Source organism: Pseudophryne corroboree, chromosome 1 (assembly GCF_028390025.1).
Source record: "Pseudophryne corroboree isolate aPseCor3 chromosome 1, aPseCor3.hap2, whole genome shotgun sequence".
In the NCBI taxonomy this organism is placed as follows: Eukaryota; Metazoa; Chordata; class Amphibia; order Anura; family Myobatrachidae; genus Pseudophryne; species Pseudophryne corroboree.
The window spans coordinates 1,133,451,249-1,133,466,975 of record NC_086444.1 but is presented as its reverse complement, the minus strand read 5'-3'; the positions used below and the strand labels follow the sequence as shown (position 1 = coordinate 1,133,466,975).

The 15,727-nt window shown below is 45.8% G+C and overlaps 1 protein-coding gene across 1 annotated transcript in view; it reads right to left on the bottom strand.

Moving 5' to 3' along the window:
- LOC134998746 (uncharacterized) overlaps nucleotides 1-15,247 on the bottom strand; it is a 76,653-nt gene extending 61,406 nt beyond the window's left edge. Inside the window, exon 1 of the mRNA XM_063951383.1 lies at nucleotides 15,171-15,247. Coding sequence (XP_063807453.1) covers nucleotides 15,171-15,207 — 37 coding nt within the window. The 5' untranslated portion in view covers nucleotides 15,208-15,247. The remainder of the gene's footprint in view (nucleotides 1-15,170) is intronic.
- Nucleotides 15,248-15,727: the final 480 nt, after the last annotated feature.

Here is a 15,727-nt window from a genome sequence, read left to right as displayed (position 1 = left end):
ACTGGTGACATCTGGGAGGGGTGGGGGAGAGAGGGTTCTGCTTTTATACATTTACTTATTTAGGGGCACTCGAATAGGCCAGGCCACAGTTAGTATGTGGGTGTTATACCTGACATCCACCGTCAGCAGCTTGGTTTCTCCAAATAATAGAGTACAGTAAATATGGCAATTTAAAGGCCAAAGATGCTATAAAATCATTGTGAATGTGGATCCTCTTGTTCTTTCAGTTTCAGACAACTTGTCGCTGAGCATTTACTTCACAGCATAACTCAAAACAAATATAACTCAAAATAAAGGTATAACTGTAAACGTATATAAATGCAACCCTCAGTGCTATTTATACTAGAGATGAGCGGGTTCGGTTTCTCTGAATCCGAACCCGCCAGAACTTCATGTTTTTTTTCACGGGTCCGAGCGACTCGGATCTTCCCGCCTTGCTCGGTTAACCCGAGCGCGCCCGAACGTCATCATGACGCTGTCGGATTCTCGCGAGGCTCGGATTCTATCGCGAGACTCGGATTCTATATAAGGAGCCGCGCGTCGCCGCCATTTTCACACGTGCATTGAGATTGATAGGGAGAGGACGTGGCTGGCGTCCTCTCCGTTTAGACACTTGATTTACTAATTTTGGGGAGCATTAGGAGTACTCAGTAGTGTACAGTGCAGAGTTTTGCTGATAGTGACCAGTGACCACCACTTTTATTTATAATCCGTTCTCTGCCTGAAAAAAGCGATACACAGCACACAGTGACTCAGTCACATACCATATCTGTGTGCACTGCTCAGGCTCAGGCCAGTGTGCTGCATCATCTATTATCTATATATAATATTATATATCTGTCTGACTGCTCAGCTCACACAGCTTATAATTGTGGGGGAGACTGGGGAGCACTACTGCAGTGCCAGTTATAGGTTATAGCAGGAGCCAGGAGTACATAATATATTATATAGTGAGTGACCACCAGACACACAGTGCAGTTTATTTAATATATCCGTTCTCTGCCTGAAAAAAGCGATACACACAGTGACTCAGTCAGTCACATACCATATCTGTGTGCACTGCTCAGGCTCAGGCCAGTGTGCTGCATCATCTATATATATTATATATCTGTCTGACTGCTCAGCTCACACAGCTTATAATTGTGGGGGAGACTGGGGAGCACTACTGCAGTGCCAGTTATAGGTTATAGCAGGAGCCAGGAGTACATAATATTATATTAAAATTAAACAGTGCACACTTTTGCTGCAGGAGTGCCACTGCCAGTGTGACTAGTGACCAGTGACCTGACCACCAGTATATAATATTAGTAGTATACTATCTCTTTATCAACCAGTCTATATTAGCAGCAGACACAGTACAGTGCGGTAGTTCACGGCTGTGGCTACCTCTGTGTCGGCACTCGGCAGCCCGTCCATAATTGTATATACCACCTAACCGTGGTTTTTTTTTCTTTCTTTATACATACATACTAGTTACGAGTATACTATCTCTTTATCAACCAGTCTATATATTAGCAGCAGACACAGTACAGTGCGGTAGTTCACGGCTGTGGCTACCTCTGTGTCGGCACTCGGCAGCCCGTCCATAATTGTATATACCACCTAACCGTGGTTTTTTTTTCTTTCTTTATACATACATACTAGTTACGAGTATACTATCTCTTTATCAACCAGTCTATATTAGCAGCAGACACAGTACAGTGCGGTAGTTCACGGCTGTGGCTACCTCTGTGTCGGCACTCGGCAGCCCGTCCATAATTGTATATACCACCTAACCGTGGTTTTTTTTTCTTTCTTTATACATACATACTAGTTACGAGTATACTATCTCTTTATCAACCAGTCTATATATTAGCAGCAGACACAGTACAGTGCGGTAGTTCACGGCTGTGGCTACCTCTGTGTCGGCACTCGGCAGCCCGTCCATAATTGTATATACCACCTAACCGTGGTTTTTTTTTCTTTCTTTATACATACATACTAGTTACGATTACGAGTATACTATCTCTTTATCAACCAGTCTATATATTAGCAGCAGACACAGTACAGTGCGGTAGTTCACGGCTGTGGCTACCTCTGTGTCGGCACTCGGCAGCCCGTCCATAATTGTATATACCACCTAACCGTGGTTTTTTTTTCTTTCTTTATACATACATACTAGTTACGAGTATACTATCTCTTTATCAACCAGTCTATATATTAGCAGCAGACACAGTACAGTGCGGTAGTTCACGGCTGTGGCTACCTCTGTGTCGGCACTCGGCAGCCCGTCCATAATTGTATATACCACCTAACCGTGGTTTTTTTTTCTTTCTTTATACATACATACTAGTTACGAGTATACTATCTCTTTATCAACCAGTCTATATATTAGCAGCAGACACAGTACAGTGCGGTAGTTCACGGCTGTGGCTACCTCTGTGTCGGCACTCGGCAGCCCGTCCATAATTGTATATACCACCTAACCGTGGTTTTTTTTTCTTTCTTTATACATACATACTAGTTACGAGTATACTATCTCTTTATCAACCAGTCTATATATTAGCAGCAGACACAGTACAGTGCGGTAGTTCACGGCTGTGGCTACCTCTGTGTCAGCACTCGGCAGCCCGTCCATAATTGTATATACCACCTAACCGTGGTTTTTTTTTCTTTCTTTATACATACATACTAGTTACGAGTATACTATCTCTTTATCAACCAGTCTATATATTAGCAGCAGACACAGTACAGTGCGGTAGTTCACGGCTGTGGCTACCTCTGTGTCGGCACTCGGCAGCCCGTCCATAATTGTATATACCACCTAACCGTGGTTTTTTTTTCTTTCTTTATACATACATACTAGTTACGAGTATACTATCTCTTTATCAACCAGTCTATATATTAGCAGCAGACACAGTACAGTGCGGTAGTTCACGGCTGTGGCTACCTCTGTGTCGGCACTCGGCAGCCCGTCCATAATTGTATATACCACCTAACCGTGGTTTTTTTTTCTTTCTTTATACATACATACTAGTTACGAGTATACTATCTCTTTATCAACCAGTCTATATATTAGCAGCAGACACAGTACAGTGCGGTAGTTCACGGCTGTGGCTACCTCTGTGTCGGCACTCGGCAGCCCGTCCAAAATTGTATACTAGTATCCAATCCATCCATCTCCATTGTTTACCTGAGGTGCCTTTTAGTTGTGCCTATTAAAATATGGAGAACAAAAATGTTGAGGTTCCAAAATTAGGGAAAGATCAAGATCCACTTCCACCTCGTGCTGAAGCTGCTGCCACTAGTCATGGCCGAGACGATGAAATGCCAGCAACGTCGTCTGCCAAGGCCGATGCCCAATGGCATAGTACAGAGCATGTCAAAACCAAAACACCAAATATCAGTAAAAAAAGGACTCCAAAACCTAAAATAAAATTGTCGGAGGAGAAGCGTAAACTTGCCAATATGCCATTTACCACACGGAGTGGCAAGGAACGGCTGAGGCCCTGGCCTATGTTCATGGCTAGTGGTTCAGCTTCACATGAGGATGGAAGCACTCAGCCTCTCGCTAGAAAACTGAAAAGACTCAAGCTGGCAAAAGCACCGCAAAGAACTGTGCGTTCTTTGAAATCCCAAATCCACAAGGAGAGTCCAATTGTGTCGGTTGCGATGCCTGACCTTCCCAACACTGGACGTGAAGAGCATGCGCCTTCCACCGGGTTCACTACGGGTGGCCGGCGGTCGGGCTCCCGGCGACCAGCATCCCGGCGCCGGGAGCCCGACCGCCGGCTTACCGACAGCTTGGCGAGCGCAAATGAGCCCCTTGCGGGCTCGCTGCGCTCGCCACGCTACGGGCACGGTGGCGCGCTACGCGCGCCACACTATTTTATTCTCCCTCTATGGGGGTCGTGGACCCCCACGAGGGAAAATAAGTGTCGGTAAGCCGGCGGTCGGGCTCCCGGCGCCGGTATACTGAGCGCCGGGAGCCCGACCGCTGGCAAACAGAAGACCACCCCCTTCCACCATTTGCACGCCCCCTGCAAGTGCTGGAAGGAGCACCCGCAGTCCAGTTCCTGATAGTCAGATTGAAGATGTCAGTGTTGAAGTACACCAGGATGAGGAGGATATGGGTGTTGCTGGCGCTGGGGAGGAAATTGACCAGGAGGATTCTGATGGTGAGGTGGTTTGTTTAAGTCAGGCACCCGGGGAGACACCTGTTGTCCGTGGGAGGAATATGGCCGTTGACATGCCAGGTGAAAATACAAAAAAAATCAGCTCTTCGGTGTGGAGGTATTTCACCAGAAATGCGGACAACAGGTGTCAAGCCGTGTGTTCCCTTTGTCAAGCTGTAATAAGTAGGGGTAAGGACGTTAACCACCTCGGAACATCCTCCCTTATACGTCACCTGCAGCGCATTCATAATAAGTCAGTGACAAGTTCAAAAACTTTGGGTGACAGCGGAAGCAGTCCACTGACCAGTAAATCCCTTCCTCTTGTAACCAAGCTCACGCAAACCACCCCACCAACTCCCTCAGTGTCAATTTCCTCCTTCCCCAGGAATGCCAATAGTCCTGCAGGCCATGTCACTGGCAAGTCTGACGAGTCCTCTCCTGCCTGGGATTCCTCCGATGCATCCTTGCGTGTAACGCCTACTGCTGCTGGCGCTGCTGTTGTTGCCGCTGGGAGTCGATGGTCATCCCAGAGGGGAAGTCGTAAGCCCACTTGTACTACTTCCAGTAAGCAATTGACTGTTCAACAGTCCTTTGCGAGGAAGATGAAATATCACAGCAGTCATCCTACTGCAAAGCGGATAACTGAGTCCTTGACAACTATGTTGGTGTTAGACGTGCGTCCGGTATCCGCCGTTAGTTCACAGGGAACTAGACAATTTATTGAGGCAGTGTGCCCCCGTTACCAAATACCATCTAGGTTCCACTTCTCTAGGCAGGCGATACCGAGAATGTACACGGACGTCAGAAAAAGACTCACCAGTCTCCTAAAAAATGCAGTTGTACCCAATGTCCACTTAACCACGGACATGTGGACAAGTGGAGCAGGGCAGGGTCAGGACTATATGACTGTGACAGCCCACTGGGTAGATGTATGGACTCCCGCCGCAAGAACAGCAGCGGCGGCACCAGTAGCAGCATCTCGCAAACGCCAACTCTTTCCTAGGCAGGCTACGCTTTGTATCACCGCTTTCCAGAATACGCACACAGCTGAAAACCTCTTACGGCAACTGAGGAAGATCATCGCGGAATGGCTTACCCCAATTGGACTCTCCTGTGGATTTGTGGCATCGGACAACGCCAGCAATATTGTGTGTGCATTAAATATGGGCAAATTCCAGCACGTCCCATGTTTTGCACATACCTTGAATTTGGTGGTGCAGAATTTTTTAAAAAACGACAGGGGCGTGCAAGAGATGCTGTCGGTGGCCAGAAAAATTGCGGGACACTTTCGGCGTACAGGCACCACGTACAGAAGACTGGAGCACCACCAAAAACTACTGAACCTGCCCTGCCATCATCTGAAGCAAGAAGTGGTAACGAGGTGGAATTCAACCCTCTATATGCTTCAGAGGTTGGAGGAGCAGCAAAAGGCCATTCAAGCCTTTACAATTGAGCACGATATAGGAGATGGAATGCACCTGTCTCAAGTGCAGTGGAGAATGATTTCAACGTTGTGCAAGGTTCTGATGCCCTTTGAACTTGCCACACGTGAAGTCAGTTCAGACACTGCCAGCCTGAGTCAGGTCATTCCCCTCATCAGGCTTTTGCAGAAGAAGCTGGAGGCATTGAAGAAGGAGCTAAAAGGGAGCGATTCCGCTAGGCATGTGGGACTTGTGGATGCAGCCCTTAATTCGCTTAACAAGGATTCACGGGTGGTCAATCTGTTGAAATCAGAGCACTACATTTTGGCCACCGTGCTCGATCCTAGATTTAAAGCCTACCTTGGATCTCTCTTTCCGGCAGACACAGGTCTGCTGGGGTTGAAAGACCTGCTGGTGACAAAATTGTCAAGTCAAGCGGAACGCGACCTGTCAACATCTCCTCCTTCACATTCTCCCGCAACTGGGGGTGCGAGGAAAAGGCTCAGAATTCCGAGCCCACCCGCTGGCGGTGATGCAGGGCAGTCTGGAGCGACTGCTGATGCTGACATCTGGTCCGGACTGAAGGACCTGACAACGATTACGGACATGTCGTCTACTGTCACTGCATATGATTCTCTCAACATTGATAGAATGGTGGAGGATTATATGAGTGACCGCATCCAAGTAGGCACGTCACACAGTCCGTACGTATACTGGCAGGAAAAAGAGGCAATTTGGAGGCCCTTGCACAAACTGGCTTTATTCTACCTAAGTTGCCCTCCCACAAGTGTGTACTCCGAAAGAGTGTTTAGTGCCGCCGCTCACCTTGTCAGCAATCGGCGTACGAGGTTACATCCAGAAAATGTGGAGAAGATGATGTTCATTAAAATGAATTATAATCAATTCCTCCGCGGAGACATTGACCAGCAGCAATTGCCTCCACAAAGTACACAGGGAGCTGAGATGGTGGATTCCAGTGGGGACGAATTGATAATCTGTGAGGAGGGGGATGTACACGGTGATATATCGGAGGGTGAAGATGAGGTGGACATCTTGCCTCTGTAGAGCCAGTTTGTGCAAGGAGAGATTAATTGCTTCTTTTTTGGGGGGGGTCCAAACCAACCCGTCATATCAGTCACAGTCGTGTGGCAGACCCTGTCACTGAAATGATGGGTTGGTTAAAGTGTGCATGTCCTGTTTTGTTTATACAACATAAGGGTGGGTGGGAGGGCCCAAGGACAATTCCATCTTGCACCTCTTTTTTCTTTTCTTTTTCTTTGCATCATGTGCTGATTGGGGAGGGTTTTTTTGGAAGGGACATCCTGCGTGACACTGCAGTGCCACTCCTAGATGGGCCCGGTGTTTGTGTCGGCCACTAGGGTCGCTAATCTTACTCACACAGTCAGCTACCTCATTGCGCCTCTTTTTTTCATTGCGTCATGTGCTGTTTGGGGAGGGTTTTTTGGAAGGGACATCCTGCGTGACACTGCAGTGCCACTCCTAGATGGGCCCGGTGTTTGTGTCGGCCACTAGGGTCGCTAATCTTACTCACACAGCTACCTCATTGCGCCTCTTTTTTTCTTTGCGTCATGTGCTGTTTGGGGAGGGTTTTTTGGAAGGGACATCCTGCGTGACACTGCAGTGCCACTCCTAGATGGGCCCGGTGTTTGTGTCGGCCACTAGGGTCGCTAATCTTACTCACACAGCTACCTCATTGCGCCTCTTTTTTTCTTTGCGTCATGTGCTGTTTGGGGAGGGTTTTTTGGAAGGGACATCCTGCGTGACACTGCAGTGCCACTCCTAGATGGGCCCGGTGTTTGTGTCGGCCACTAGGGTCGCTAATCTTACTCACACAGCTACCTCATTGCGCCTCTTTTTTTCTTTGCGTCATGTGCTGTTTGGGGAGGGTTTTTTGGAAGGGCCATCCTGCGTGACACTGCAGTGCCACTCCTAGATGGGCCCGGTGTTTGTGTCGGCCACTAGGGTCGCTAATCTTACTCACACAGCTACCTCATTGCGCCTCTTTTTTTCTTTGCGTCATGTGCTGTTTGGGGAGGGTTTTTTGGAAGGGCCATCCTGCGTGACACTGCAGTGCCACTCCTAGATGGGCCCGGTGTTTGTGTCGGCCACTAGGGTCGCTAATCTTACTCACACAGCTACCTCATTGCGCCTCTTTTTTTCTTTGCGTCATGTGCTGTTTGGGGAGGGTTTTTTGGAAGGGACATCCTGCGTGACACTGCAGTGCCACTCCTAGATGGGCCCGGTGTTTGTGTCGGCCACTAGGGTCGCTTATCTTACTCACACAGCGACCTCGGTGCAAATTTTAGGACTAAAAATAATATTGTGAGGTGTGAGGTATTCAGAATAGACTGAAAATGAGTGTAAATTATGGTTTTTGAGGTTAATAATACTTTGGGATCAAAATGACCCCCAAATTCTATGATTTAAGCTGTTTTTTAGTGTTTTTTGAAAAAAACACCCGAATCCAAAACACACCCGAATCCGACAAAAAAAATTCGGTGAGGTTTTGCCAAAACGCGTTCGAACCCAAAACACGGCCGCGGAACCGAACCCAAAACCAAAACACAAAACCCGAAAAATTTCAGGCGCTCATCTCTAATTTATACTAAAGGCTCCCATACATCAGAGCCCCGTTTCCCTAGCCTGATCGGAACTGCTATCGATAATCAGCGATCCATTGGGGAATCGGGGACATTTTTAATTTAAAAAATCCCCAATTTGCCAATACCAGCCATTTTCAGTCGGGAACAGGGAATCAACATTTTAAAACGTTTAATATTCATGATTCCCGAACCCGGCCACTGCCGGGGGATCAGCAAATAGCAGCAATATGTTCATGATGTATGGAGGCCTTTAGCTTTTTGCACTGGAAGTGCCACTATCGCCATAGCAACATAGACACTGAGGGGTTGGAAAGACAGAGAGAAGAAAAAAAGCTTGGGCTTAACTAGGCCCATACACACTTGCCGATAAAATGAGCGACGTCGCTCATTTTCCCCCTCCCTGAGCGACATCGCTCATTTTATCGGCAAGTGTGTATGCCGCCAGCGACAACTGATGCGCGGCCCCGTGGGTCGGCAACGATCGTCGCTGTCGCCAGTGCATGCATGCAGGATCTGGACTGTCGTCCACGACCTGCATGCAGGTCTGGCGGAGGCGTGACGTCACTGAGCGATATGAGCGGTCATATCGCTCAGTGTGTACAGTCGCCCGCCGAACGGCCAGCCCGGGAGGGGAAACATTAGACGACGTAACTCACAGAGCGACATCGTCTAATGTGTACAGACCTTTAGGCTGAGTACACACTCAAGCAACATGTCAGTGGACCCACAGTTGCACTGACAGAACAGCCACTCCAGGTAAGTGTACATACTTACCGATCATCCGCTCAATGTGTCAGTCCTCTCCTCCAGCTGGGCTGGCATTTGAATTTGCCTGCCCAGCTGTGACAATGACCCTCGCTGTAAGAGTGTGGGTGGTCGGTAGACCACCCGTACACACAGCCAGATACAGTATTTCAGTGCTTAAAGTGGTCCTAGAGAGGTGGTGGAACTCACCCCACCCACGCTTGTGAAATAAAGAGATTGCCACAAAAAAGGGACAAGGCCTCAAAAAGAAAGGGGCGTATTCACCCAATAGTATCCCCAATTCAAATTACGCTGCACAGTAGCACAATCTTATTCACATTGCACCTCATAGTAGTATCCCTTATTCATGTTATGACACACGTTAGTGCCGCTTATACACAAAGCCCACAGTAGTAGCACCCCAAATACACATAATGCCCACAGCAGTAGTGCCTCTTATGTAGAGCCCATAGTTTTGGTGTCCCTTATTCAGTGCCCCCAGTAGTAGTGCCCCTTATGTCCCCAGGAGAGATGCCCCTTATTAAGTGCCCCCTATGCAATGCTCTCATTAGTATTGCCCCCAGTAGATATGTCCCCTGTAGATATGCCCCCTGTAGATATGCCCTCAGTAGTTATGCCCCCAGTTGGTTTGCCCCCAGTAGATATGCCCCCAGTAGGTTTGCCCCCAGTTGGCGTGCCTCCAGTAGTTATGCCCCAGTTGGTTTGCCCCCAGTAGTTATGCCTCCAGTTTGTTTGCCCCCCAGTAGATGTGCCGCTAGTTTTACCCTCTAGTAGCGCTGCTTACACACACAAAAGAACCAATACTCACCAGCCCCACTCCTGCTTCCGGACCACAGCCTCCGTCTGGCATCCGCTCCTCACAACTATGGGAGAGACGTCATGAAAGAGCTGGTGCCCGCTGGTAACACAGTCTCAGCGGGCGCCCGGCATTTCCCTAGGTTAGGCGAGCCGGAGGAGGCGGAACTGCATTCCGTCTCCAAACAGAACTGGCACAGCTGCACAGCTGACGCAATATGTCTGAACAATGTCGTTCACAGACATATCAGGTATACACACCTGCTGATGGGATAACAATAAACTTATAACGGCTGTTTGCACGAACAGCCGATATATCGTATAGTGTGTAACCAGCTTAAGTGGAGAGAGGAAAAAATTAAAAGCAGTCATTACTAGGGAAAAAAGGGGGTCATTCAGACCTGCTGCGCGGACACACACATTGCGGTCACATACCTGATGGATGCAACCGCAATGTGATTGACAGCGTCGCGCATTTTTCGGGGCGACAACGCGACGTTGGGGGGGCAGGCCAGAACCATTTTTAGGGTGGCTTTGTGGCATCACACGCAGCCGCTCCGATAAAATTGGCAGCTGACAGTGCAGCCAGGCTGCGCTGCCAGGGGTCAACCTTAGATCCGGTGCGTTTGCAATTAGATTACAAATGCATCGGGAGGCGGCCTTACACATGCTGGCGGCCTTGCCCATACGTGACAGTGGAATGGCCCACTAGGCACCTGATTAAGAGGCAAAAAAAACTGTCAGGGGGAGATGTATAAAAACTTGGAGAGAGATAAAGTACCAACCAGCTCCAAACTGCCATGTTACAGACTGTAGTGTCTATTTACTAAGCCTCAGGTGGAAATAAAGTGTACGGAGATAAAAGACCAGCCAATCACCTCCTGTCATTTTTCAAACCCAGGCTGTGACACGGCAGTTAGGAGCTGATTGGCAGGTACTTTATCTTTGGCCATTTTATCTCCATCCAAGGCTTAGTAAATAGACCCCTGTGTTTGAAAAATAACAAGAGCTGGTAGCAGTGAGCCCACAAGGGGCTCATTTGCGCTGGCCCAGCTGCCGGTATGCCGGCGGTCGGGATCCAGGCGCCCACATATCATACCATACTACACCCATAACCTAATAATTGCTCAGCTCCACTGTAAATACAGTAAAGATGCAGATGTATACAGGGTTGTCCATCAACGGGTTCAACATTGATGATCTCCATCAATGGCAGGAAATCATCAATGGATAAGCATCAATTGTGGAACAATTGACAGGCTTCACTAATGTCATTCATGGAGACCTTGGTAGCGGCTCTCATCTATCTGGAATGGTTGAGTGTTAGACATCAGAAAAAAATAATACATGTGCACCATCACATGTCGATTGACAAAGTTCACGTCAACAATCACTCTAGAAAGTCATTAATAACAGCAATGCACTATAGAAAATACACCATCGTCCTGTGCAGTATAAGGTAACATTTATAATGTATAATTCAAGTGCACAGTCTGAAACCTGATCCCTAGAGGAGGAGGTGGGCCCCCAGGCAGTTGGGACCACCGGTGGTTTCCGCTGTACCCCTATGGACCAGTCCAACCCTGTGGAGGGGTATCCTACTGTATACACTGTTACCGTGGTCAATCCATTGTCTCCTGCAGCACCACAGGGCCTGGAAGCTCTGTAGCCTCTCCAGTGCTTGAAGGCCTCATTGTTGCATTCAGCCTCAGTCACAATCCAAATAATTACCCTGCATTTATACGTGGCTTCACAATTACACTAATTAAAGCCAGTGGATGCAAGAGTTGCGGAGAAAAAAAGACTTTCCTCATTAGGGGGAATACAGTATATCTCAATTATTGTGGTTTCAGACGCGCAGCAATAAGAAGTCAAATACCACCCAGATGTATCAGTGTTCACATGCAGAGACAGGGGCTGCAAAAGAAGCCCATCCCTGCAATGTGCTCGAAGTGAAGGAGTGTTCTTTTCACTTCACTATCGGGTCCCCTGCACATGAGCAGTCTACTGACCACTCATGTGTGGTGGTCATTGCCGGGGAGGGTTCTGGAGCTTCCGCTCCCGGTAGTTTTTGCAAAATATAGCCCATAGGCTACAGCAGCCAACTCCAACTTTAGATGACGTTAGCTGTGGGGTCCAAACTCCAGAGCACTTTGCATCCCGGAGCTTGGTAATGTGACACCTTTGCAACCCCTATTTAAATATTGTAAGGATATTGGTTGCACAGGTTCTTGTTTTATTTCTTAAAGGACCCCCATTAATTAATTGCCCTAGAGTGGTGCACAACTATGGACCATTTTAAAATGTAACTTTTCATTATTAATTAAATCATAGGATAAAAACTAATGAAATATAGAATAAAATTAGATAGAAGTAAAAGAAAGAGAGAATGTGATTTCAAGTATTGTTCTGTGCACTGGAATTTGTAATTAATAAAGTTTATTTCACTTCAATAAGAGTATGTCCGTGTTTATTTTTATTATTTGTGCCTTTGTTACTCTGTAACTTCAGTTATGAGTCGTCTCTGGTCTTTTTAATATCAACAGGTGGATACTTAGTGTGTATAGGATTCTGTATACAGATGTATGGATTTTAGCCCATCCAGGACTGTAGGTATCGTTAAATGAACAGTCACCTCTTGTTTTATTGATAACAATTCAATATCCAGTAAGCAGATAATCCAAGCAGATATTCCATATAGACCGAAATGGCTTCATACACCAGTTTAAATCTATTATATCCCTTAAGGCAGTGGTTCTCAAACTCGGTCCTCAGGACCCCACACAGTGCATGTTTTGCAGGTAACCCAGCAGGTGCACAGGTGTATTAATTAATCACTGACCCATTTTAAAAGGTCCACAGGTGGAGTTAATTATGTCACTTGTGATTCTGTGAAGAGACCTGCAAAACATGCACTGTGTGGGGTCCTGAGGACCGAGTTTGAGCACCTGTGCCTTAAGGTATTAACCCTTCATTTGATATGGCGAGATCAAATCCAATGGGTTACAACAATCCTGAACTGTACCTTCTGCTTGTGCGTATCTGGCATATCTTCCTTACTGATTTTTTGTTTGTAAACAAGAGAATTAGTTTATGATTCAGCCCTCACTTTCAGTAAATGTTTTGCTAATAAAGATATAGGGGCGTATGTAATAGGGTTGGAGTTTGCCGAAGGTGCGGGACGCCAGCCAATCTCGAACGTTTGTTTAAAGCTGCAATCATTTACAAGGCAAAACCATCCCTTCTAAATGATTGCTGCTTTAAAAAACATCCGAGATCGGCCAGCAGCCTGCACCTCTGGTAAACTCGGACCCTAGTACATATGCCCCCATAGTTGGAGGGTCAGTAGTTTCCATCTTTATAGATTTTTGATCCCAAATTATGTTGATGTATTAAATCAAAGAGTGCAAGATTTGGCCCGCTGAGTCTATAGTTATAGATCCCGGGAATTCTCTGGTGGAATCTAAGACTGCGGTCACATCGGTGAAGAAGACAGCTTGGGTGGAGGCACTGTACACAGTAGAACATGAGAGAGAGAGAGACTAAGGGGTCTATTTACTAAGCCGTGGATGGAGATAAAGTTGGCGGAGATAAAGTACCAGCCAATCAGCTTCCAACTGTCATGTTACCGGCTGTATTTGAAAAATGTCAGGAGCTGATTGATTGGTACTTTATCTCCGTCCACTTTATCTCAATCCAAGGCTTAGTACATAGCATCTTAACTAAATAAAACTCACTGTCTGACTTACACCACTATTAGGGAAGAGATCTGGGGATGCCACATAAATATGGATTTGAAACTATAAAACATATTAATAACAGGAAATAACTAATTACAAAATACAAGACAAAAATGACATCTAAAAACAACAATATAAAAGGGGGGATGGAGGATGGGTTTATGGAAAGAAGACGACTGTAGGTTGAATGTGTTGAGTTTATACCACTGAGTTGAATGGAAAAGAACTTGAGGTCCTTTAATAAATTGGGGACTGAACAACCATCCACAGATCCCCTACTATAATGTGCTTTACAGAAGTTATTTGGTGGTTACTGATTACAGCAAGGGGCAGACTTTTACATTTTAGAAGTGTGACTGTAAGGTGATTTTAATAACACATGATTTCAGTGGAAAAAAATCCAGAATTCAATTTTACTATGTGATTATTTGGATCAGCCATTGGCCAAGACAACTGGTTGGTTTGGGCCACCCCAGTGTTTTACTGGCAATGTTTTTTTCTAAAAATAAATATTTGTTCCTGAACACAAAGACTGTTAAGAACTCTAAGAGGGGGGTGTATCCAGTTACCACGATAGTGCCATTTTTTTTCACCCCTTTCCAATTACCGTGTGCGAAAACACCCATTTTTCATGCAAAAATACCTAGGTCCTGCGAAAAGCCACTAACCTATGTGTCTGAGGCACGCAAAGCCAATCTCAGATAAATGCTGGCATCGGGGAATAAGTGCCAGTTTATCGGAGCTAATTGGACAGCCAACAATTAATCAAGGGCAATTGGATGCCCCCCTAAGCTTATAAACATTGACAAGCAGCATAACAAAAAAAAAAACAACAACAACATATCAACCAATAACATCAATAAACCAGTAGTTAAAACATTCATTCATTGAACCTAACGCTACAAGTTTTGTAAGCACCTAAACAAACTACTGTACAAACACACACAAGGTAAAATAAATGTTTTTTTTTTAAAGTTTGGGCAAAGCAGCAATTAAAAATCTATACTGTAGTTTTGAATAATTGATGCATGAAAAAGAATTAAACTAGGATAGAACATAAACTCATAAAACATATGCCACTTTCATTTTGTTATTTTAATAAATTATCTAGAAAGTAGAACAACAATGAATGCAGGGAATAAATAAAACACTGTTCTAAAAACTCAATACAGTAAGTGAAATTGTACCAGTGTTGCATTTGTTGATGTATTAATAGCACAGGTTGAGTATCCCTTATCCAAAATGCTTGGGACCAGAGGTATTTTGGATATCGTATTTTTCCATATTTTGGAATAATTGCATACCATAATGAGATATTATGGTGACGGGACCCAAGTCCAAGCAGAGAATGCATTTATGTTTTATATACTCCTTATACACACAGCCTGAAGGTCATTTTAGCCAAAATTTTTAATAACTTTGTGCATTAAACAAAGTGTGTGTACATTCACACAATTCACTTATGTTTCATATACACCTTATACACACAGCCTGAAGGTCATTTAATACAATATTTCTAGTAACTTTGTGTATTAAACAAAGTTTGTGTACATTTAGCCATCAGAAAACAATGGTTTCACTATCTCACTCTCACTCAAAAAAATCTGTATTTCGGAATATTTGGATATGGGATACTCAACCTGTAATGATTAATTACATACAAATACTCACTTTGGAAAAAGAATTGTAGAGCAACGTAGAAGATCATCTTTATGTCACGGCTCAGTTCGAGCTGCTGTCCTCATGCAGGTACACTGAGACCTCAGCCAAGGATGTGGCTTTTAGTAGAGACAGCTTCTTCCTCTGTCATGAAATCAGCATTGTATGTGTAACCTATTGTTGTCATATGTATCTACTGCAGAAAGGGGATCACAAGGCTCAAATGTTACATTGTAGAATAAACTGTGTTGTTTTACACTTCTTATTTCTTATATTGGGGGTCATTCCGAGTTGATCGCACGCTACCGATTTTCGCAGCGCAGCGATCAGGTAAAAAAATGGCAAAACTGTGCATGCGTATGCACTGCAATGCGCACGCGTGTCGTACGGGTACATCGTTGCTGTGCAATGCTTCTAGCGACTAATCCATTCGCACAGCCGATCGCAAGGAGATTGACAGGAAGAGGGCATTTATGGGTGTCAACTGACCGTTTTCTGGGAGTGGTAGGGAAAACGCAGGCGTGACCAGGCGTTTGTAGGGCGGGTATCTGACGTCAATTCCGGGACCT